Source organism: Centruroides sculpturatus, unplaced genomic scaffold (genome assembly GCF_000671375.1).
Source record: "Centruroides sculpturatus isolate CEXI.00-Female unplaced genomic scaffold, Cexi_2.0 scaffold209, whole genome shotgun sequence".
NCBI lineage: Eukaryota > Metazoa > Arthropoda > Arachnida > Scorpiones > Buthidae > Centruroides > Centruroides sculpturatus.
The window spans coordinates 403,355-428,937 of NW_019384446.1; the positions used below are offsets into that span (position 1 = coordinate 403,355).

Genomic DNA, 25,583 nt, shown 5'->3' on the forward strand with positions numbered 1-25,583 from the left:
AACGAACGTTCTGGTTAACGAACTTTTATTTTGCAAAAATGTTGTCTCGGATAACGAACAAAATTCGGATAACGAACGTAACGGTATTTTGTGTCAAATTTTAGTTGGTGTTAGGCATGCGCGAGTTAAGCATTGTTTTCGGAGTGTTTGTGCTATACTTCTTTTTTTCAGTTTTGTGATTTATATATTTAATCAATATGGCATCCAAGAAAAAAAAAGTCATAGTGGCAATAGAAAACGACAACGCGCTATCGCATTTGAGAAAAATTTTGATTTAAAGAGTAAGACAATTAGCTTTAGATCAGTTTCTTGTTCCTTACGGAAAGAGTTTGTTTGTTAAGTTATGGCAACGCAATAATTTAACAAACAGATCCCCCTAGGCAGATCGCCCAAGTGTTGACTTGGAGGATCTGCCTAGGGGGAATGCCTTCTGGGAGGTGTTTTTAAGGGAAACTGGCCCCTATTTAGGCATTACAGACGTGGAGAAAACCCGGAAAACTCCACGTGGCCAGCCCGTCTGAGCGAGGTGCGAACCCACGAACGAACTCCGACTCCGATTCCGGCTAAAACACCAAAACTCCACGACTCCGACTCCACAGCCCTGCTTCTACGGTCTTGAGAGTAACCGGTCGAATTCGTCACGAGTAAACTTTGGACGCTATGTTGTATATACTATTTCCAAGTTTTGGATAAAACTTTAAAAGATAAAAAAATAATCGTTTTATATATTAATTGATTTTGAATATATAATATATATATTATATATATATATATTTTAGATTGAACTAAAATAGATAGGATCTGGAAACACGTGAACGACAGACTGGCGAATTTGGAAAGAAAACAAAACAAATACGACATGAATCCGTTAGCATCGGGATAATCAGGCTGTACCTGTATATTTCGTTTCGAGTAATGGTTAGAGTTAGATAACTAATATAATACAAAATAATGAGCGGAGGATTAGTACCTAGTAAAAGCACGGTTTATGTTGGAAATCTTCCCTTTTCTTTAACTAATAACGATCTTCATCAGATTTTCGAAAAATATGGAAAAGTTGTCAAGTAAGTTCATTATATTAAAATTAGCAAAAATTTTACTTTATAATCTCTTGTTTTCTACACCTGCTCAGAAATGGGTTTATTTTTTTAAAAGGTTCCTTTCGGTTCTTTACTAGGAGAAATTTTACAATAGATATATTATATATATTTAGTAGATATAGTACTTTTAAGATAGCTAGATGTAGACGATCTATAGATAGCTCTTGAAAATTTAAACGAACAATTAGAATGAGAATAAATAGGAAAAAAACGAAGATAATGAGATGTTCAAAAAAAAGATGAACGAGGAGGAATGAATGTCTATTTAGACAGTAAAAAAATAGAAGTCAATGAGTTCACATACCTAGGAAGCATAATTACCTCGAATGGAAGGAGTGGAAGAGATGTTAATGGCAAGAATAGGCAAAACAGGCATTCTATAGAAAATGACAGATGTTAACATAAAAAATATATCAATTGATGTTAGGAAGTGATTTGTTAAGAGTTTCGTCTGGAGCATAGCATTGTATTGTTCGGAGACATGGATGCTCTGAATGGCAGAGAAAAGAAAACTGGAGGCCTTTGAGATGTGGTGTTGGCGAAGAATGATGCCAGTGTCTTGGACGGAGAGAAAGAATGAGGATGTTTTGGAAGAGGCAACAGAGAAGAGAGAGATTTTGACAATGATAGAGAAAAGGAGAAACACCATGATTGGCCACCTAATTTGACACTTGGAATGGATGAATGTTTTATTGCAAGGAAAGATAGAGGGCAAAAGGAGGCATGGAAGACCTGGAGTGGAATATCTCAACAAGTTATTATGGAAGAGCCCTTACCAACTGATTAAACAGCTAGCTAAGCGAAGAGAGAAGCTATAAGACTGCTCACATTTATGTTTGACCACTAACCATTGGTTGAGAGAGAGAGAATTTTTAAATAGTGTATTGTGAGACATTAACCCTATGCACTAAATACAGTATATTTTAGCTAATAACATCATATTAATGTACTATACTTGATGCTGTGTAATGTTTCAGTTCAGTCTTGTAAATAAGCAAATACTGATTTTAAATATTATTTTAGACTTCAAAATTTTTTACTTTAGATTTTTAATTTATACATGTTATGTACAGAATAATATATGGGTTTGCAGTTGCATTTAAGCAGATTGTCTGGAAGTTTTTCTCTATTTGTCTACGAAATTAATTTAAAATTTGGATTAAAAAAATTATAATCTAATATAAAATAGATTTATTTTACATTAGTTTATAGATCGATTGTAGGTATAGATTTATTTTGTCAGTAAGCTGAGTTTTAATTGTTCAGTATCTAAATTAATTCAAGTTTCAGATTCAGTCACTTTATTTTTGAAATTGCAGTTTCTTACTACATTTGTTTCTATTTGTTCATTCTGCTGCTATCGTAGACATTGTTGAATTCATTACAAATAAACCTTACTTGAAAATAATGATCTGTGAAAAAAATGTGTTTTGGAGAATTTTTCAAAGTTATGATTTTATTCTTAGTATTTCTAAAGAACTAGAAACTAAATACTACACTGTGAAATACTTATAAACATAAAAATTAAAACTGGAAAAAGCCATTATCATTAATTTTATATTCTTAATTAGCCATTACTGAATTTAATAATTAATCTTTCTACTACCAATTTTGAATGTTTTATTTAAAACAACAAATTAGTAGTATAATCATATCAAATACCTTCAATTAAAAGTATTTTGGTGTTTTAGTGAGATTATTTTATTATGATTCATATAAAATAACATTGTTATTTTAAATACAGTGAAAACTGCTTAGGCGACCACCTGCATTGGACGGGCACCTGTCAAAACGGGAAAAAATTTCTGGCACGGAATTTTCAATTTACATAATAAGTTACCTGTATTAAACGACCACCTGTCTAATAGACCACTTTTTGAAGGAACCGTGGGTGGTCGCAATAGACCGGTTTTACTGTATATTAATATTTTAGTGCCTATTTATTTTTACTTTATTCTTTATTATTAATATTTTATTTAAAAATTAAAAATATTATATTTTTCAATGTTTTACAACTGTTTTTCAGTGTTAATAGTTTATTCATCAAGAAAAATATATCACAAATTTGGTATATGCCATTCTTTTCAGTATTTTTCAGTAAAACAAACATATTTAATGGATAAGCATTAAATAAACATTTTTTTGTTCTAACCAAAAATTGGGATAACTAAATGGGAGACATGTAATTGATTTATCAAATCTTGCATAATTCAAAGAGATATTTTTGAAATGTAGATGTTTTTAAAAGATGATAGAATAAGGTAATATAGTTGAAAAGTGCAAAATAATATTAGAAGTAACTTGTTCACATTACATTTTGTAACAGTTCAAAACAAATAGCTTTTCAAAATTTAAAAATAATTTTAAGTGATCTTCTGGTTTTAGAATGTAAACAATTGATTAGAAAGGTTAAATTTTTGAATTGTTTGAAGTTTAACCAGTTTAGTTTAGTTTTTAGCATGTTATGTAATTTTCACCAATAAGTAGATAATGCATTTTACTTAATCATGAATGAAAATAATTACATACAACATTATAGTTCTAATAAAATCAAAATGACTAAATTTTACTTGAAATTCCTTATTTGCTTACTTACTGAATTAATCAATACACCTGTAACAGTGGTTGAAATTGAACTACTATTAAAGGTGTATTGATTAATTCAGGAGATTGTTTATTACAGTGGCTAGTTCATTCTTTGTTTACTTCAATTTAATCAAAGGTGATGATATATTTGTATTACATCCAGTGGCATATTCAGAATTTTGAGAGTATGTGTACTGCTGAAGGCAGATTTGGAAAACTAAGGGGCATGCCCCTTATTGTTTCTCAAAGAATTTCAGAGTTTTACTAATTATTCAGTTACCATAGAATTACTTTAGTTATCTAGTTACTAGTTTACCTGATTGAAGTCAAGCAATATGTGTTGTTGTATTTACTATATTTCTGCACATATAAGCAAGTTCTTATATGCAGAATTTTCTTGCTTTTGTAATTTTGAAACATATCTGTTTTGCTTATAAGAGTTACACAAGTTTCACATATAAGGTTAATGCAAGGTTTGCTCATATATGTGCCAGCTTGTTTTGTCAATATACAGTCAGTGCAACTAGAGTTGGTCCTTACGTTGGTTTATTTTTGCATCTTTTAAGTGGTGAAATAATTGTTTATGAATACACATATACTCTTTTGAACTTCATTTTGTTTTGAAAAGGGGTTGAGTGCATGTGGTTAATTTTAGTTAATTACATCAGCATTATTATATTCTATTAAATATTTATATTTAATAAAATTTTTGATTACAAATTAAAAAAAAGAAATATTGCCTTATCAATCTCCCCTATAGCATACTAAGAACCAAACTGTGCTTTTAAAATTTTAATATAAATGCTATACTTTTTGTAACCCATAATGTTTTTAACATAAAACAGTGATTATAAGTTTTTATTTTATTTTAGTTTTAATTAATATACATCTTTAAAATGACAGAGTTGTTACATATAATATGAAGACAGAAATGACTAATAAAATTGTGTGATTTCAATAGTTTGTCCAGATTTATAAAGCTTAGTTGTTTTAAATCCTTACTATTTATAATTAATTTATAATAAATTAGTTTTAAAAAATAAAATAATAGATACAAATTATGATTTCAGAGTTACTATACTAAAAGACAGAGAAAACAGACAAAGTAAAGGAGTGGCTTTTGTGTTATTTATTGATAGAGAATCAGCTTATCGGTGTATTAGAGCATTAGATAAAAAGGAACTTTTTGGAAGAACTTTAAAGTGCAGCATTGCAAAAGATAATGGTCGAGCTTCTGAATTTATAAGAAGAAAAATTTACAAAGACAAATCTCGTTGTTATGAATGTGGAGTAAGTATAATATGTTATATAAATGTACATGATAAAATTAGAATTTTTGTATAACATATTATTAAATAATTGGTTTTTTTTTTCTGTTATATGTGGATATTTAGTAATAATATAATTTATTAATTCACTTTTTTTTGTTTGTCCTATTCACTTTGAAGAAGAAAACATAATTTATTCATGCAGAATTATTTGAACTAAATATAATCATATTCTATTATCTTAATCTAATACATTTCTAAAAACTATTCAAATATCAGGAATTTGAATATTTTAAAGTTTTTCCATTGCTTATTATGGGAAAAATTCTAACTTATTTCTGACGCATTAAAATAACCCCAACTAATTTGTGTAATTTGTTAAAATAACCCTAATTCGACGCCATCGAATTCCGTCTGTTGTCACAGTCGCAACCTTTTATACTTATGCCCATTTGGATTACCCTAAAACCCATTTCTTTGATATTTTTGTGCTATTAATGAGCTTGAATCTTCATGGAAACCTACAAAGAGGTATGCAAACCCATGTAAACATGTAAACTCTCTCTCGAGCCCTTGGTCAGTTTAACAAAGAAATTAGTGTTTGTAATTTTTGTTGATCTTGTTTAATTTGAATAAACTTATTTTATTTGTTAAATGGTATCCTCCTTTACTCGTATACTGCCTATGCCTTATTGTCAACCCCGATTACTCTCCCTCCACTCGACCGACATAGAGCAGAAGTCCTGACCCTTGGGACCAGAAATCATAACATAGCCATCTTGACAAGTGGCTGGAAAGGGAGGTGCAACTAACCCTGACCTCCTGGCGGTTCACATATCACTATTAGGAATTAATTCCAGAATATGAAAATAAATGTATTCTGAAAGTTACAAAATGAACTGTGCACATAAAATAAATTAAAGAAAACAGCAATCTGTCAGTTTAACAATTTCAGCAGTCTGTCAGTTTAACAAAATCAAATCTTTTCCATTGTCTGCTGTCTGATGACTTTGTTTACTTACATTTCAAAAAAAAATTTTGAAAGTCCAAAAAGTTTAAATTTGTCCACTTTCAAAATATTAATTGACAGAGCTTGTTCTGAATTATCTTGCAAAGTTATGCAGTACAATTGGCCTTCCACCCTCCATCATACACTTTCTGCTTTAACTGGTACCAAAATCATTTGATTGATTTTAGCTGAGTTACTTTAGACACATTATTTTCATGAAGATTGTACTGTATCTCATTCTGGTCAAAGGCAAAAGTTATGTCTTAAGTGTAGGGGGACATTGCCATATCTGGCCAAAACATGTACTCTCCATTTGGACAGTTCTTCAAGAATTGAATTTGTATGCACTTCATATACTTTCATGTTAATGAAAAATTCATATGCTGTGATGAAGGTCTGAAACCATTTGTGATGGCTCACAGCTACTTATACAAAAATCTTTATCAGAAACTTTGCACTATATTTGAACTTTACTGCTGGTATAATATCCTTTCTTTTTTACAATATAAATTTCTGTTTTCCACCCGTTCAGAGCCATCCAATGTAAAATAAGATCCATTGTGTATATTACAACTTTCAGGTTGAATTGTACTGCAATTTTCTTTGGTTGTCAGCATAATTTTATCCGATTTCCTAAATGCTTCACCATATACTGTACTTGAGTGCAAAAATCCTTTTTGTTATAACAATATTTGTTTTCCTCTTAATATCCCATGCACATGTGTTTGGAATAATTTAAACTTTCAACTGAGCTTATGGATAGACTAGCTCACCTCACCAACAGTGGCATTGGTTAGCTACATTAAAGTTTGCTTCAGTCACTTTAATCCTTTTTCTTCCATTTCCTTCAGCACCAGATAATATTTTTCTTCTCTTCCACTTTCTTAGTTACATCGTGTACTATATACTGATATATTGAATGTAAATGTAAGTTATATATTTATTTATGTTTTCTGTGGGGAAAAATATAGGGAAGGTTTTAGAGCTTAATAAATAGATAAATTTAATTTAATATTACTTTTAAGTCAGCACTGGTCCCTACTAAAATTTTTTCTATAGCCCTTGGGAATGTCCATACATTTAAAATGTTTTGCAGTGAAAAATTTACATATCAAATTTCTAGAATAAAAATTTTTAATGATTTTTCTATGTTTATATTTTAGACAGTTTATAAGTTTATTAATGAAATCCCAAAACAGTTAAGTTAAATTTAGTTTTCATAAATAGCTCAAAAGTGATAAGGGGAAGTAATGAGCCATAGTTTTCATTAGATTTTTCTAGAATAATTACAGTTTTGATGTAATCTAAATATATAAAATTACTTGTCCTGACTGACTCACTGATTTGTCATCGCCCAGAGCAAACCGCTGAACCTAAAAAGGTGAAATTTGGTACACGATACGTCCTGAAAACGCACACTAAGAAGGGATTTTTTGAAATTCCCTCGCGGGGGTAAGAGGGAGAGCATTAAGGTTTAACTGGAAGAATGGCTTCTACTATACTATTTTAGATGCAATTTTTTGTTTTTATCTGCATTTGTTTTAGTAGGATACACCATGAGAATGCACACTAAGAAGGGATTTTTTTGAAATTCCCCTGTGGGGGAGAGGGAGAGTGTAAAGTAGTAACCTTTTAGCACAGCGGGGACAAAGGGGGTACGGCTTNTATTATTAGAATATATTATTAGTATATCTGAAGTACAGAGTTCCCATTGGGATTCGGCTTGCTCCCTTGTTTATTACAAACAGTACATCACCTCAGTGCAGGGTATTTACATTTATTCAAGTACTATGCAAATCATGGCTTCTAAAAAAACAGAAAGGTGATTTCAATTGAAACAAAGCAAGAAATCATCATAAGGAGTGAAAGGTGACAAAAACTTCCTTGTCAAATCGGGAGAGGTTCAACAGTTTACCAACACTCATTATCCAAACAGAGCTGGGGCCAACAGGATCAATGATCTCTACAATGACGCCCTTGCCTGTCATTTCCGACAGGTGTTGAAGAAGAGAGAGAAACAGACCACCTTGGACCTGTTTTTCAAGAAGCCAGCTGTCAAAAAACAAAGGATGGAACAAGAGGAGTTGACCCTGCAAACTCTGGTAGCCTCTCCTGAATCTGACTCCAATTAAAAAACAATAAAAAAAGACCTACTGCAATGTGTAAAAAAACTGTATTTGTATGAATGTGTGAAGAAAGTGTTCCTCCACCTCCTCATCACAACATCTGGCATAATTGATGACTTTTCCATTTTTATTTTTTTTATGGTATAGTATAGGTATTTTATGCTGCAAAACGAATTATATGTTTTAACATGTATTTCTATGGAAAAATGCGTTTTGTATAACAGACTTTTCACTTAACGGAAGTGCACCTGGAACAGATTAAGTACGTATACGAGGCACCACTGTATAAGATAAGTTTAATCAAATCAGTTTAAAGTAAAAGTACACATTTTTGAAACAGTCTACGAAAAAAAAATAGCTGTTTTATTTAAACTTTATTTATTTAGAAATTTTGAATTTCATTTATATACATTTTGTTTTATTTTATTGATAATTTGAGAAAGTTATATTTAATTGTTAAATATAACTTGATTTTATTGATGTTGACAATAATATTAATCTCCTATTCCAAATCTGTAATCTCAGATTTCTAGTTATTTAAGTCAGTCAGCTAAGAATATCTAGCAGTTTTAATAGTAAGATTTAGTTTGTTCTGATATAAAAAATAGTTAATGTTTTCAAATTGTGAAAATAGATACAGTTATAAATTTATATAATTTGTGTACTTAATTCAGTTGTTTATTTATTTGTATAATTTTTCTATTCATTTAACTATATTAATATAAATTAAATTTATTTTTGGGTAAATAAATTTTAAATTTGAATTTAAAACTTTTTACTCATAAAATGATTAAAGTGAACTACTTACTAAACTAATCTGATGTCAATAAGTGAAAGTTCAAATGATTTACAGTGAGTTGATATTTGATAAGTTTAGTTTTTTGCATTTACAGAACAAATTACAGAAAATATAAATAAAAATCACATTTTTTTAAACCCACAAGTATTTTATACTATTAGACAGTAGAGAAAGTGTAGAAATTAAAGATATAATCATAGTCAAGCATATATATATCTGTAAAAATATAAAAACTGCATTAATTTGCATTATGTATCTCGTGGATACAATATTTCAAGTGAGCTCTTAAAAATCTTATTTATTGTATTTATTGTCCATTTTAGTATTACATTTAACATTTAATTGTTATATTGTACCATTAGTGCAACCAATTGTTTGGAGTTTTTCTTAATACAGTGAAATTCTGTTAACACTGCATCCAGTATGCCAGCAAATTTGATAAGTCAGCGTGTTCAATTCATTTTTGAGGGAAAGTTATCAGTGCATTGGGTATTCATCTGTATTTATATACATGTAGGTAGCCAGTTAATTAAAACTAAAAGTAAGAATTAAATTTAAAAATAATGAAATAATTAAAACTCAGACCTTTACATCAAAACTAAAACTAAAAATAAAATCAAAATTAATTAATTAATTAAAATGAAATGAATTTAAACATAATATTTTGGAAAGTATGGATAAAGTACTTGTCTGTCTTGATTGATTTGTGATATTTCATCCAAGCAGTCATAGTTGAGTCTTTATTTATATCACTTCTTTGTAAAGTGTTAGTTTCAGTTCATGGTAATGGAACATTTTGCTTTTAATATATATATATATATAGAATAGATATAGATAAAAGTGTACAAAGTAAGATTAGAGTGTTCTTGTTTCAAACCAATCAAGGGTAGGAATAGTCTGAAAAAATTGAAATGGCTTGTTAAAGAATCATAAAAGGTGGATTTGTACAGTTTTACATGTGAAGATGTGTAAAATTGTGTCCAGAGAATCAAAAAAAAACCAGAAAAAATTCCATTGTCATATAAGTTGGTATATTTGATAACCTGGCAACAGAATGTCACTGTATATCTGTTTTAGCCATCATTAATTGGAACGAACTGACCTCAAAATTTCATTATTGTTAAATGTAATACTACAATGGACAATAAATACATACTGTATAAAAATAATGAATATGTTTACTCATGTTTAATTGCACAAACCTGAATTTGAAGTTAGTGCTCAAAAATCAAAAATGAAACTAATTTTTGTTTGTAATCTGTTGAAATGAAATATAGATTATTGCTTCATTTTATATAATTTCATTATTATATATATATTTTTTAAAGTAGGCAGATATTAAAGTAAAAAAGGCAAAGTTTATTCAATATATGCTATTTTATTACCAATTAATTTAAGTACATAAAGTTTCAATTACACAACAGCTAAACCAATTTAAAACAGAGTACATCTGTTAGGTATAGTTATTATTATTATTTATTTTCTTTTTGATTTATTTATTCATAACTGATAGCTTTAAAACTTTTTGAAATAATTGAAAATAAATATTTTTTTATAAAATTAGAGAAGAAGATGAAGAAGAAGAATGTAGTGATGATGATGAAGGTGAAGATCCAGCGTTAGAAAGTTTAAGTTCTGCTATTCAGTATCAGGTAATTTGAAAATTAGAATAATGAAATGAATCCATAGGCATGAGAAAATAAGCTAATAATAAAAACAAAGTTTAAGTTAAAATTTAAATAAAATTTAACTGTATTAGTTACATTATTATGACTGATTTTTACTAATTCAACTGCCTTTTCTTAAAGTTAAAATGAATTTCCAAATGTTTGTTTATTATATAATAAACATATCATAAATTTGATGAAATATCTGATTGCAGTGTATAATAACATAGAGAAGAGGTGGAAATTTAGTTCACCTTTTATTTCATCTGCATTGAATGAAAATAGAAAAAGCATTATAACAGAATTTTATTTAAAATATTTGAGGATTAGAAATGTTAAGAGGTTTTAACAGTAATTAGAATAAAACTTAAGTTTCTTATTTTCTTAAAATTCAAATTTCATTGAGACAATAATATTCAGGGAACTAGTTATTATTTCTAAGAGTTATTTATTTAAGGTTTATTTCATAGAATTTTATTTGTGANAGATAGTAGAGAAAGTGTAGAAATTAAAGATATAATCATAGTCAAGCATATATATATCTGTAAAAATATAAAAACTGCATTAATTTGCATTATGTATCTCGTGGATACAATATTTCAAGTGAGCTCTTAAAAATCTTATTTATTGTATTTATTGTCCATTTTAGTATTACATTTAACATTTAATTGTTATATTGTACCATTAGTGCAACCAATTGTTTGGAGTTTTTCTTAATACAGTGAAATTCTGTTAACACTGCATCCAGTATGCCAGCAAATTTGATAAGTCAGCGTGTTCAATTCATTTTTGAGGGAAAGTTATCAGTGCATTGGGTATTCATCTGTATTTATATACATGTAGGTAGCCAGTTAATTAAAACTAAAAGTAAGAATTAAATTTAAAAATAATGAAATAATTAAAACTCAGACCTTTACATCAAAACTAAAACTAAAAATAAAATCAAAATTAATTAATTAATTAAAATGAAATGAATTTAAACATAATATTTTGGAAAGTATGGATAAAGTACTTGTCTGTCTTGATTGATTTGTGATATTTCATCCAAGCAGTCATAGTTGAGTCTTTATTTATATCACTTCTTTGTAAAGTGTTAGTTTCAGTTCATGGTAATGGAACATTTTGCTTTTAATATATATATATATATAGAATAGATATAGATAAAAGTGTACAAAGTAAGATTAGAGTGTTCTTGTTTCAAACCAATCAAGGGTAGGAATAGTCTGAAAAAATTGAAATGGCTTGTTAAAGAATCATAAAAGGTGGATTTGTACAGTTTTACATGTGAAGATGTGTAAAATTGTGTCCAGAGAATCAAAAAAAAACCAGAAAAAATTCCATTGTCATATAAGTTGGTATATTTGATAACCTGGCAACAGAATGTCACTGTATATCTGTTTTAGCCATCATTAATTGGAACGAACTGACCTCAAAATTTCATTATTGTTAAATGTAATACTACAATGGACAATAAATACATACTGTATAAAAATAATGAATATGTTTACTCATGTTTAATTGCACAAACCTGAATTTGAAGTTAGTGCTCAAAAATCAAAAATGAAACTAATTTTTGTTTGTAATCTGTTGAAATGAAATATAGATTATTGCTTCATTTTATATAATTTCATTATTATATATATATTTTTTAAAGTAGGCAGATATTAAAGTAAAAAAGGCAAAGTTTATTCAATATATGCTATTTTATTACCAATTAATTTAAGTACATAAAGTTTCAATTACACAACAGCTAAACCAATTTAAAACAGAGTACATCTGTTAGGTATAGTTATTATTATTATTTATTTTCTTTTTGATTTATTTATTCATAACTGATAGCTTTAAAACTTTTTGAAATAATTGAAAATAAATATTTTTTTATAAAATTAGAGAAGAAGATGAAGAAGAAGAATGTAGTGATGATGATGAAGGTGAAGATCCAGCGTTAGAAAGTTTAAGTTCTGCTATTCAGTATCAGGTAATTTGAAAATTAGAATAATGAAATGAATCCATAGGCATGAGAAAATAAGCTAATAATAAAAACAAAGTTTAAGTTAAAATTTAAATAAAATTTAACTGTATTAGTTACATTATTATGACTGATTTTTACTAATTCAACTGCCTTTTCTTAAAGTTAAAATGAATTTCCAAATGTTTGTTTATTATATAATAAACATATCATAAATTTGATGAAATATCTGATTGCAGTGTATAATAACATAGAGAAGAGGTGGAAATTTAGTTCACCTTTTATTTCATCTGCATTGAATGAAAATAGAAAAAGCATTATAACAGAATTTTATTTAAAATATTTGAGGATTAGAAATGTTAAGAGGTTTTAACAGTAATTAGAATAAAACTTAAGTTTCTTATTTTCTTAAAATTCAAATTTCATTGAGACAATAATATTCAGGGAACTAGTTATTATTTCTAAGAGTTATTTATTTAAGGTTTATTTCATAGAATTTTATTTGTGACCATAAATGGAATGCCTTTAAAAATTCTCCAAAACCATCAGTTAGTTGTATAGCTCATTGAGAAAGGAACTGTGACTATTTTAACTTTTTTCTTTCTTACAGTGATTTTGCTAAGCTAAATGAGTAATTATTTATTATGACATCATCACAAAGACAGGCTGCAATTTTTAATTTATTTAATTTAAAATATATACATTTGAGTTTAGTGGTGTTGTGCCCCTCTACATTATACTTTTTCTGTTATCAAAAGAACCATTCTTATCATCTTTCTAACTCTGTTCTGAAGAAAATTTTTGAATTGAAATAATGTGACTTCCATTTCAAATTGGACATTTATATATAGTTAATTTGGCTTGTTGTCCCTAAACTTTTTATGTCTGGTCTTGACTTTCCTCAATCTAGCTCCATTCTCGAGATTAACTCTTTTCCTTCTGATAAGCAGTACTGATAACAGTTTGGTTAAACTATTCATGTAAGAGAAACAAATTTAGAAAATTAAAAGTGCAAAAGTGTGTGGAATTTTCATTATGATTATGTGTGTACGCTCTTCAGCNTCAAAAAAAAACCAGAAAAAATTCCATTGTCATATAAGTTGGTATATTTGATAACCTGGCAACAGAATGTCACTGTATATCTGTTTTAGCCATCATTAATTGGAACGAACTGACCTCAAAATTTCATTATTGTTAAATGTAATACTACAATGGACAATAAATACATACTGTATAAAAATAATGAATATGTTTACTCATGTTTAATTGCACAAACCTGAATTTGAAGTTAGTGCTCAAAAATCAAAAATGAAACTAATTTTTGTTTGTAATCTGTTGAAATGAAATATAGATTATTGCTTCATTTTATATAATTTCATTATTATATATATATTTTTTAAAGTAGGCAGATATTAAAGTAAAAAAGGCANCTATTTATTAGCATTTCATACCACTAGACCACTACCCCTCTTCAGTAGAAGGTTATAAAAACTTTTTTTAAGCGTATATTAATTTAATAAAATTAAAAATAGAACAACAAAAAGTATATAACAAGAAAAAGAAATAAAGTCAATTATTAATATGTTTTTATTAAATAATTACCCAAAAAGTAATTGTACAAAAAATGGCTTAAATTAGAACAAAGAATAACAATAGTTAAAAGTAATCAACATGCTGAAACAAAAATAAAATTAGGGTGTAAGAGTTTCAGAACACATTAGAGCAATAAAATATAATTATGGAAAGTCAGCAGTGGTGAAATGTTATCAGTGAAATGGTTGTAAAATTAGTTTAAAATCAGTAAAAATTGAAAAAATAATGAAGTGAATTATTATAAAAGACAGTCATATGAAAATTAACAAACATTGGAAATAAAACGAATGGAATATTGGAAATAAAACGAATGATAATTTATGATAAATTAAAGATAAATCATAGTATCTGATATTTGAGCTAGATGGTGTGCAAGTAAATTAATTAAAATTAAATAACAGCAGAGAAGTTAGTGTTTTTTATACAAAAAACTTAGGTTGATGTTAGAGCTCTTTCAGTGTATGTATTAAAACACTGAAAAAAAAGGGGGAAAACAAGATATGTTGAGTCCCTTAGGTAAGAGTTTTTAACAAATTATTATAATAGTTTTACAAAAAAGTAAATTGTAGATATTTTTAGAACCAGTTTTATGTATTGCGGGATGGAATAGTCTATGTACATTTTTGAGAAAGTACAAATGAATGTATTTAAGTAGTATGGGTAAGAGATAATGTGAAAAAAAATTGTAATAATTTTTTAAAATAATTGTAAATATATTTTTTCAAAGTTTTTGTAACTTTCTACTGAAGAGGGGGCAGTAGTCCAATAGTCCAAAATACTTAGTAACTAGCATAGCATACAGTGTTATAGTGAATATCTGAAAAAATGATTATCATCATCTAATTCTTGTGCACTCCTGCTTGATGTAACAAATCCTGAAATAAAGTAAGATTCTCTTGGACATTTTGATAATACTTGTACAATGAGGACAAAAAACAATATATTATCGTAGTTCTTCATAATGGTATAGGTAACCTAAAATTTACAAGAAGTGCAAAAGCAAAGTAACATTTTATTCAGATTTTTTAAGATTAATTTGTTTTTTACTTTTTTGTTATTAGTTATTAACTAATAACATAACATATATTGAAGAAGTAAAATATACATATCAATTTGTTTCTAAATTCTGAAATTAAATTTCAGTTAACTTCAGTTCCATGTACTTGATGTAAACAAATAAAAATGAGGTCATATACAGCTGGATTTAATGAAAATTAATGTGTATTTTTGAGCATGTATTATAATAATTATTAGAAATAGCATTTTATGGATACAATGGAGGCCCAAACTATTAATTAGTCCAAACATAATTATTTCTTTCAGTGTCACTGGACAAAATAATAATGGATAATAAGCACTATCACAGATTTCACACATATTTGCCATGTAGTGTATTTTTTCCAATGAAAGTCTTAACATGTTAAAAAATAATTAAAATTCAATTTATTCAACATTTAAAGATTTTTAGCAAGACATATACCATAAAATAAGCACACGTTTAAAGTATAAATAAAACATAAAATTGAAGAACAAACAAACATAGTGTAATTATATTTATCAGGCTCTGTTTTTCTTTTATGATTTGTTTTGTAACAGTTATTAATGAAATTGTTTTTATTTCTGTACCAAATAAATGAAGAGAGGAAACTTTTCTAATTGGGAAGAAATAATTTGATTAGAGAAATTTAAAAGTTAGAAATATCATTGTAACTGTTTTGTTGAACTTATTCTTGTTTTTAAATTCTAAATCTCCATAGCAGATAAATAATGTCTTTAAAAAATATTACAAAACAACATTTAGGTTAAATGATATCATTTCATAAAGCTATTTTTTATAACATTGTGAGAGCAACATTGACTAAATCATAGTAAATGATAGAACACTTTGAGATGTATATAATACTAAAATATTAGCATTTTTGACTCAGTGGAAATCAAGTAAAAAAAACAAAATGTGAGTTTTTTTAATGTTATGTCTATGGAAAATTTTTATCTTTGTTTCCACCAAGTCAAAAATTCCAATATTTTAATACTATATGAATCTCAAAGTTTTCTATCATTTACCACAATTTTGTCAATATTGCTTTCACAATTCCATAAAAATCCTTAATGTAAAAATAACATGCATTATATATGGAAAATCATAAATGTATGTCATGACATAGGAAAGAATATCTCTACCAACCTTACACATATTTATCTTTTAAATATACTGTAATTTTCTTATTAATATGTTCAACATTCTTTTATTTTAGATTCAAGAAAATATTTTGATTTGTTTGTCATTTGATAATTTTTATTATGTATAATTCTTTTTTAAAACATTTCAGTTTTATTTAGGCTTTTAATAATCTAATTGCTTTGAAATTTTAAATCTTAGCAATTTTAGATTGTCTAAACTTTTCATTATTTATTGCATAACACTGTAGCTCTGGATAGGATAAGGTTAAGGATATAGTGCAGGCCTGCATCCTTAGCGGATCTGGCTGCGGGCCAGATCTGCAGGCCATATGAATATGGTCATGGGCCACATAATGAATTTATGTGGCCCGCGATCAATCTTTCAAAATAGCTCAATGAAAAATTCCGACACCTAAAAATAAAAAAAAAAAAAAGATCAACAACTCACCATGCGTTTAGAGTTAACCCTCCATTACAAATCTCTTAAGTTCAGCATAGAGTGTTGATAAAGCATGATAATGTGAGAAATGTATCTGTAATTTCTATCTACAATTCAGTCTCTACGGGAGACTGAATTGTAGATAGCTCTCGCACCACCAATTGTAGATAGATTTTGAGGTGGTGCGAGATCACAATGAGATCTCGCACCACCTCAAAATCTTCCTAGGGCAACCTCTGGTTCGGCCCATTGAAAAAGTTTTCTTTCCAATCTGGCTCGGGGGCAAAAACTGTTGGCCACCCCTGATATAGTGAGTAGCTTTAGATTTTAATCCTATCCAAAGCTAATCACTATGGCTAATCTTGTTATTGAATAAATATGTATGCAACGTAAGTTACANAAAATTAGAGAAGAAGATGAAGAAGAAGAATGTAGTGATGATGATGAAGGTGAAGATCCAGCGTTAGAAAGTTTAAGTTCTGCTATTCAGTATCAGGTAATTTGAAAATTAGAATAATGAAATGAATCCATAGGCATGAGAAAATAAGCTAATAATAAAAACAAAGTTTAAGTTAAAATTTAAATAAAATTTAACTGTATTAGTTACATTATTATGACTGATTTTTACTAATTCAACTGCCTTTTCTTAAAGTTAAAATGAATTTCCAAATGTTTGTTTATTATATAATAAACATATCATAAATTTGATGAAATATCTGATTGCAGTGTATAATAACATAGAGAAGAGGTGGAAATTTAGTTCACCTTTTATTTCATCTGCATTGAATGAAAATAGAAAAAGCATTATAACAGAATTTTATTTAAAATATTTGAGGATTAGAAATGTTAAGAGGTTTTAACAGTAATTAGAATAAAACTTAAGTTTCTTATTTTCTTAAAATTCAAATTTCATTGAGACAATAATATTCAGGGAACTAGTTATTATTTCTAAGAGTTATTTATTTAAGGTTTATTTCATAGAATTTTATTTGTGACCATAAATGGAATGCCTTTAAAAATTCTCCAAAACCATCAGTTAGTTGTATAGCTCATTGAGAAAGGAACTGTGACTATTTTAACTTTTTTCTTTCTTACAGTGATTTTGCTAAGCTAAATGAGTAATTATTTATTATGACATCATCACAAAGACAGGCTGCAATTTTTAATTTATTTAATTTAAAATATATACATTTGAGTTTAGTAGTGTTGTGCCCCTCTACATTATACTTTTTCTGTTATCAAAAGAACCATTCTTATCATCTTTCTAACTCTGTTCTGAAGAAAATTTTTGAATTGAAATAATGTGACTTCCATTTCAAATTGGACATTTATATATAGTTAATTTGGCTTGTTGTCCCTAAACTTTTTATGTCTGGTCTTGACTTTCCTCAATCTAGCTCCATTCTCGAGATTAACTCTTTTCCTTCTGATAAGCAGTACTGATAACAGTTTGGTTAAACTATTCATGTAAGAGAAACAAATTTAGAAAATTAAAAGTGCAAAAGTGTGTGGAATTTTCATTATGATTATGTGTGTACGCTCTTCAGCCAGGTAGTGGAGAAGAAGAAAAGACAAACTTTTGGACAGATCTTGACCAAGTTATAATGTGTGTTCTATGGACAAGAGATTAATCTGTGAGTACAATTTAAATGGTCATGTTGGGAAGAGGAAGAATGTAGAAAGAAGAGTTCTTGGGAAGTGGAGTGTAGGAGAAAGGAATGGAGAGGGAGAAAGACTAGTTGATCATGCTATGGCTTTTGACCTTGCACTAGTTAACGCCTACTTTGAGAAGAAAGCGAACCAACTGGTTACATACATGAGTGGAGGTAGATCCAGCCAGATTGATTTTTTCTTGTTCCATAGGAGACATTTGAGTGAAGTGAGAAACAGTAAGGTGTTAAATGGAGAAAGTGTTGCTGCACAACAGAGTCCTCCTGGTGAATTGTGACTTTCCTATGGGCCGTTGTAAGAATTGTGTTAGCCAAATTGAACAAAGGATCAAATGGCGGAGATTGAAAGAGGAAGAATTAAGGAAAGAGTTTAAGGAAAGGTAAAAGTGTTAAAAGAAATCCAGCAAACATGGTGGTTGCTGAATAGTAATTGCATTTTGAAAGTTGGAGAAGAGGTTTTGGGAAAAACTTCAGGGAAGAGATCGCCAGAAGGAAAGGAACTTTGGTGGTGGAATGCTGAGGTACAATTTGCAGTTAATTAAACAAAAGAAAGAGGCAAAGAAAAGGTGGGATTTGATGGGAAGGCCTGAAGATAAGAAACTTATCATTTGGCAAATAAAATGAATAAAAAGGAGGTGGCTATTGCAAAAGCAAAGGATTTAGAAGAGGCTTATAAAGTTTTCAAAAGGAAAGGTGGTGAAAGGCAGTTGATGAGAATTGCCAAAGCAAGAGATAAGGCATCAAAAAGATTTTACCTCTATTAAACTGATTAAAGATGATAAAGGAGTGATATTACAAGATTACGAAAGGGCCAAGGAAAAGATGGAAAGAATATTTTAGGAATTTATTGAATGAAGAAAACCCCAGAACTTTATATGAGAATGGAGAGACAAATGAAAAAGTAGTGCAAGATATTAACAGAGAAGAAGTGGAAAGTGTACTTAGGAAAATGAAGATGGGGAAAGCGGTAGGCACTGATCAGATTCTGGTTGAGGCTTGGAGAGGTTTGGGTAAGGAAGGAATTGATATCCTCTGGGACCTTATGAAGAAATTCTGGCAGCAGGAGAAGCCCAGATGAATGCATGAAGAGCATTCTTGTGCCAATCTTTAAAGGTAAAGGGGATGTACAGAATTGCAGAAATTAGAGGTATAAAGATATCATCCCATACTATGAAGATAACATTACATATCATACTATGAAGATTTGGGAGAAAATTGTAGAAAGAAGAATTAGGCAGGAATCTGAGATCGGAGAGGAACAGTTTGGCTTTTTGCTGGGAAGGAGTACAACCGATGCTATCTTTGCTCTAAAACAGTTAATGGAAAGGCATAGGGAAATGCAGGAAAATTTGCACATGGTGTTCATAGATCTAGAAAAGTGTATGATAGGGTACCAAGGCAAGAGATATGGAGATGTTTGAGGGAAAAGAATGTTCCAGAAAAATATGTTAGGCTTGTCAAGGAAATGTACGAGGGAGCAGAGTCCCAAGTTAAGAGTAGTGTGGGCACTATAGAAGGATTCTTTGTTAATGTTGGTTTGACCCTTCAGAGATCGACCCTTAGACCTTATTTGTTTGACCTAATAATGGGATGTGTTGGTGTGTGACATGATGTATAAGGCTCTGTGGAGTATGCTGTTTGGGGATGATATTGTGTTGTTGAACTATCCCAAACCAAGGCTGAGAAGAAACTGGATGATTGGAGAAAGTTTTGGAGAAAAGGGGTAAGAAGATTAGCAGAACTAAAACAGCTTATATGACTCTGAATGGTAGAGATGAGTGTAATATTAAAATCCAAAATGTGCCGTTTCCTATTGTTTCGAGTTTTAAATATCTTGGGACATTTGTCGAGATGGAGAAGGATTGAACTCTGAGGTGCATCATAGAATTCAATGTGGATGGATGAACTGGAGGAAGCTGAGTGGTGTGTTATGCAACAAGAAAGTTAGCTGCAATCTGAAAGGAAAATTGTATGAATCAGTTGTTAGACCTGCAATGTTATATGGAGCTGAGACATGGGCAATAACAAAAACCCAAGAAAGAAAGATGGAGGTGGCAGAGATAAGAATGTTGAGATGGATGTGTGGAGTGTCAAGGAAGGATAGAATAAGGAATGATTTTATTAGAGATTCTGTTAAGGTGGGCCCCTTGAGCAAAAAGATGCAAGAATGTAGGTTGAGATGGTTTGGCCACGTAGAGCAAAGAAGTGACAATTATGTTGGAAAGAACATTGGAAAACTGGCAGTAAGAGGAAAAGAGGAAGACCAAAGATGCTTTGGAAGAAGACTTGAACCAGAGGGGACTTAAGAGAGAAGCCCTTGATAGGGAGAAATGGAAAAAACGTATTAGAGAAAGAAATGTCGACCCATATAAACGTGGGAAAAGGCAAAGATAAAGAAGGAGAAGAAGTGCAAAAACCAAATTAAAAATTATATGAAATTTTTGTTTTGAGAAATTTAATTTTTGCTAGTTCTAAATATTGGAAAAATTTTTAGCAATATATTAAATAATAGTAATAATTAAAAATTAATTTTGTCCTGCTTATAAATATAATTTTACTCTGTTATTTTAATGAAACCATATAGGAGTATTTGTTTTTAGATTATCTATGATGCATTAAGAAAAGAAAAGTTAATGCTAAATGCAAGAAGTTTTAAAGTTGGAGCTTTAAATCTTTTAATGTCAATTCAGAGCAATGCAATTTATTTGATTTGGAAACATGATGTTTAAAGAATACAATGTAAAAAGATACTTTTCAACAAAAATATTCTGAAAAGTTTATTAATTTTTCATAAAAGGAATTGAAAAGTAAGGCTGTCAAACTATTAAATATTGAGTTTGGAAAATAATTTTGTGTTTTTACCACCAGAGGGATTTGTTGTATTTTTATCTGCCAATTTCATTTTAAACCATATTGTCATCAATCATTATATATTTTAACAGCTGACATTTCAACGCTTATTTGTAAAAAGTTTTGTTTGATTCTGTGCAATTGTTTTTTTCTGTCCCATCAAATATTGAAAATTGAAAGCTGCATTTTTAGCATATTTTACTTTTTTATTACCAAAAAGGTAAAAATGCTATTTAAGCAAAAAAAAATTGTGTGACGTATATGACAGTGACAGTGTCATGACTAGTTCGCAAAATTTTTTCTGGCAGTTTTGATATTGAAGATGCACCACATTCTGGAAGGCCAGTTGAAGCTCATGAAACAAAATAGGTATTAATTGAAGCAAGCTGCCGAATAACAACTTGAGAAATCACTAAGAGATAAAATTTGTCGAATTCAACCATTTATGATCACTTGAAATGTCTTGGTTTAGTTTCATTTGTGATTAACTTTTCAAGCATCAAGAAAATGATTCATTTTTGAAGTGAATCATAACTGGTGACGAAAAATGGATTGTTTATAACAATGTCTAACACAAGTGATCATGGAGTAGAAGAGATGAGTTGGTTCAAAGCACTTTAAAAGCTGATATTCATCAAAAAAAGTAAAGTTCTGTGTTTAGTGGGATTTTAAGGGAATTTTTTTTTTTTGAGATTCTATCAGACGATTCCACAATTGATTTGAAAGTGTACTGCCGTCAACTGGACAAATAGAGTGATACCATCAAACAGAGAAGGCCAGAATTGATCAACAGAAAAGGTGTAGTGTTTCACCATGATAATGCCAGACCTCATACAAGTTTGGTAACTCATCAGAAACTGTTACAGCTTGGATGGAATGTACCACATCTATCATATTTGCCAGATCTGGCATCCTCAGATTATTACTTGTTCTGGTCCTACAAAATTTTTTAAATGATAAAACATTTACTTCAAATAAGGATGTCAAAAATCACTTGAATCAGTTTTTTTGTAAGCAAAGATCAAAACTTTTATGAACATAGAATCATGCTTCTACCAGAAAGATGGCAACAGGTATTGGACAAAAATGGTCAATATATAATTCAATAAAATCTATATATATATAAAATTACATGTCCTGACTGACTGACTGATTGATTCATCATTGCCCAGAGCAAACCGCTGAACCTAGATGTGAAATTTGGTACAAAGTTAGGGTACGTCATGAATATGCACACTATGAAGGGATGTTTTGAAATTCCTCCCCTGTGGGAAGGAAAGGATTAAGGCTTAACCTGAAGAACAGCTTCTATTGTACTATTTTAGATGCACCTTTTTGTTTTTAACTGCATTTTAGTAAGGAACACAATGATAATGCACACTAAAAAGGGATTTTTGGAAATTTCACTATGGGGGGAGAGGGAGAGGATTAAGACTTAAAAAGTCTTAGCCCCGAAAGGCAGTACCATAAACATGGTTTACAAAGAGGTACTGGAGTAACTGAAACTCTATTTTCCTGTAAATATTTATACTTTAGAAATTTTCAGTTAACGTCATTTATGTCTCAAAAAAAAAATTAAACTCAGATTTATCATATCTTGGAATCCTATAACATTTGAAACTTGAATTTAGGTGCATTCCATAGTTTGAAACAAATAAAAATCAGTAATTTTACCAAATTAGTAACAATTAATAATTGAGAATCTTAGTGAAGTACTGAGGGAGGGTTATTTCTATGAAATTGCAAAATCCGCGCAGGCGAAGCCACGGGTAACACGGGTATATAATATTTATATGTTATAAGAAAAAATTTTTTTTTTTTCGCAAAAAAATGAAATTACTTTTTGAACAACCCAATATTTTAAACAGATAGCAGAAAATTTTTTAAAAGAAAATTCATAGCAACTAAAATGATAAAAGTTAATTAGCTGTGCTAAGTGTTATGAAGAGAAATAAGTTTTTGGAGAGGAACAATTTTTAAAGGAATATATGATGATGGTGGATGATGATTAGATAATTATAACCTGGGGAAAAAATGTTTAAAGATGTAAGTTTGCCAAAGCTTTCTATAGTAATAAATAGATGAAATTTCAGATGTATTTTTTCAATTTGTAAAGTAAGTATAAAAATTTTTAATATATGTTGCCAGTTTTGGATGAAAACTCCAAAACTATTGACAAAGCTCAATTGTCTTTTGTATTAGAGAAATAGTTCAGAAATTAGCAAGGATTGCAACAATTGAAAGAGAGAACCACCAATGAAGATCTGTTAACTGCTTTAAGTAAGTTAATGAATCAATTAAAGATAAAATGGAAAAACATTGCCAATATAAATACAGGTGGGTGTCTAAATTTTACTGGAAAAAATATTGGAGTATTAGAAAAACTATAAACCAAATTTTAAAAAAAGCCATATTACGCTGAATTAAATGTAAAAAAATATACAACTCCTTAATCTAAAAAATGTAAAAGAACAATGAAAAATATTATTAATTTTATTAAATCTAATGATCTCGGCCATCATCAATATTTAATTTTTCTGTAAAGGCATTAACAATCAATACAACAAGATCTGAAAACACTGCATTAAATATAAGATAGATAAATGTGAATTAAGTTTTCAAAATAGTGCATGTGGGACCTATGAGAATAAATAATTTAAGTTTTAGAAATGCAAGAGAAGACTAAATTCTTTGTAAAATATAAAGATGAAAATTGGCTGAATGACTTCTTTTCAGTATATTTAATGAGTTATTCGGATAAATTTAATAAAAACTTGCAAGAGAAAGTGAAATTGTAATGAACTTGATCTAGAATTTTTAAGATTCAAAAAATTCAAAATTGTGAAAATCTTTATTTCTTTCTTTTCTAATTGAGCCTGCCTCACCAAATAATCAGTAAGACTGATTAACATGTAGTCCAACAAACAACAAAAGAATGAATGAAAATTTAAGGATTATGCCTATAGTTAAATTTTATTCTACACTGTGTGATAAGAACTTCAGAAATGCAAGAGCAATGACCTAGAAAATTATAATGATTTTGGGCTTAATATATATGTGTGAAAAAAATATTTTTATGAATTTAAGCAAAAACAAAAACCTATTACTACAAATGTCAGACCAGACTTCAATCCTCAAGCAGACACCTATGTCACTAAATTGACGAGCGCTTTCGACGATATACACTTTCGTCTTCTTCAGGTCATTAGAACCTTTTTTGAATACAAAATTTTTAAAAAACATTCCAATCTTAAATAGCAAATTTGGAATGATAGCAACGGTAGAATATAAACAGATATTTAAATAAAAATATGCGCGGTAGAATATAAACAGATATTTAAATAAAAAACATGCACGTTTATGTTGCGCATGCGTTATACGCCTATATATTGTGGATTTAGTTGCGATACTTTATATAACTGTACAAACTGATCCACAAAGGGGGCAAATCCAGTGTGGGGGTGTTGCAAGGCTTTAATACGTTGGTTATCACCAACGTATTAAAGCCTTGCAACATGCTCTTTTTTCATGTTACTGAAGCTACAAAAACTGTGGCAAAAATTACTTGCGATACAAGAAAAATCGTATTAACGCTGAACTCAGTGCTTTTTATCAAGAAGGCTAAACAATTTTGACGTGAGTTTTATTTATTTATCTATTTCTATACATAATGGAAACTGCGAAAAACTCTTTTTTCATGTTACTGAAGCTACAAAAACGGTGGCAAAAATTACTTGCGATACAAGAAAAATCGTATTAACGCTGAACTCAGTGCTTTTTATCAAGAAGGCTGTTTAATAAGTAAAAAGTGTACTATGATACTAAGTAATATAAAAATGTCCAAGAGAATCTTACTTTATTTAAGGATTTGTTACATCAAGGAGAAGGAACAAGAATTAGAAAACAACAATTGTTTTTTCAGATATTTATTGTAACACAATTCTCTATGTTGTGCTATTTATTAGCATTTCATACCACTAGACCACTACCCCTCTTCAGTAGAAGGTTATAAAAACTTTTTTTAAGCGTATATTAATTTAATAAAATTAAAAATAGAACAACAAAAAGTATATAACAAGAAAAAGAAATAAAGTCAATTATTAATATGTTTTTATTAAATAATTACCCAAAAAGTAATTGTACAAAAAATGGCTTAAATTAGAACAAAGAATAACAATAGTTAAAAGTAATCAACATGCTGAAACAAAAATAAAATTAGGGTGTAAGAGTTTCAGAACACATTAGAGCAATAAAATATAATTATGGAAAGTCAGCAGTGGTGAAATGTTATCAGTGAAATGGTTGTAAAATTAGTTTATAATCAGT

The 25,583-nt window shown here is 29.0% G+C and overlaps 1 protein-coding gene across 1 annotated transcript in view; it reads left to right on the top strand.

Moving 5' to 3' along the window:
• Window positions 1-496: 496 nt before the first annotated feature.
• LOC111620393 (zinc finger CCHC-type and RNA-binding motif-containing protein 1-like) overlaps window positions 497-25,583 on the top strand; it is a 30,867-nt gene continuing 5,780 nt past the window's right edge. Inside the window, exons 1-7 of the mRNA XM_023362307.1 lie at window positions 497-1,064; window positions 4,757-5,000; window positions 8,237-8,241; window positions 10,453-10,540; window positions 12,325-12,338; window positions 12,446-12,533; window positions 17,132-17,233. Coding sequence (XP_023218075.1) covers window positions 952-1,064; window positions 4,757-5,000; window positions 8,237-8,241; window positions 10,453-10,540; window positions 12,325-12,338; window positions 12,446-12,533; window positions 17,132-17,233 — 654 coding nt within the window. The 5' untranslated portion in view covers window positions 497-951. The remainder of the gene's footprint in view (window positions 1,065-4,756; window positions 5,001-8,236; window positions 8,242-10,452; window positions 10,541-12,324; window positions 12,339-12,445; window positions 12,534-17,131; window positions 17,234-25,583) is intronic.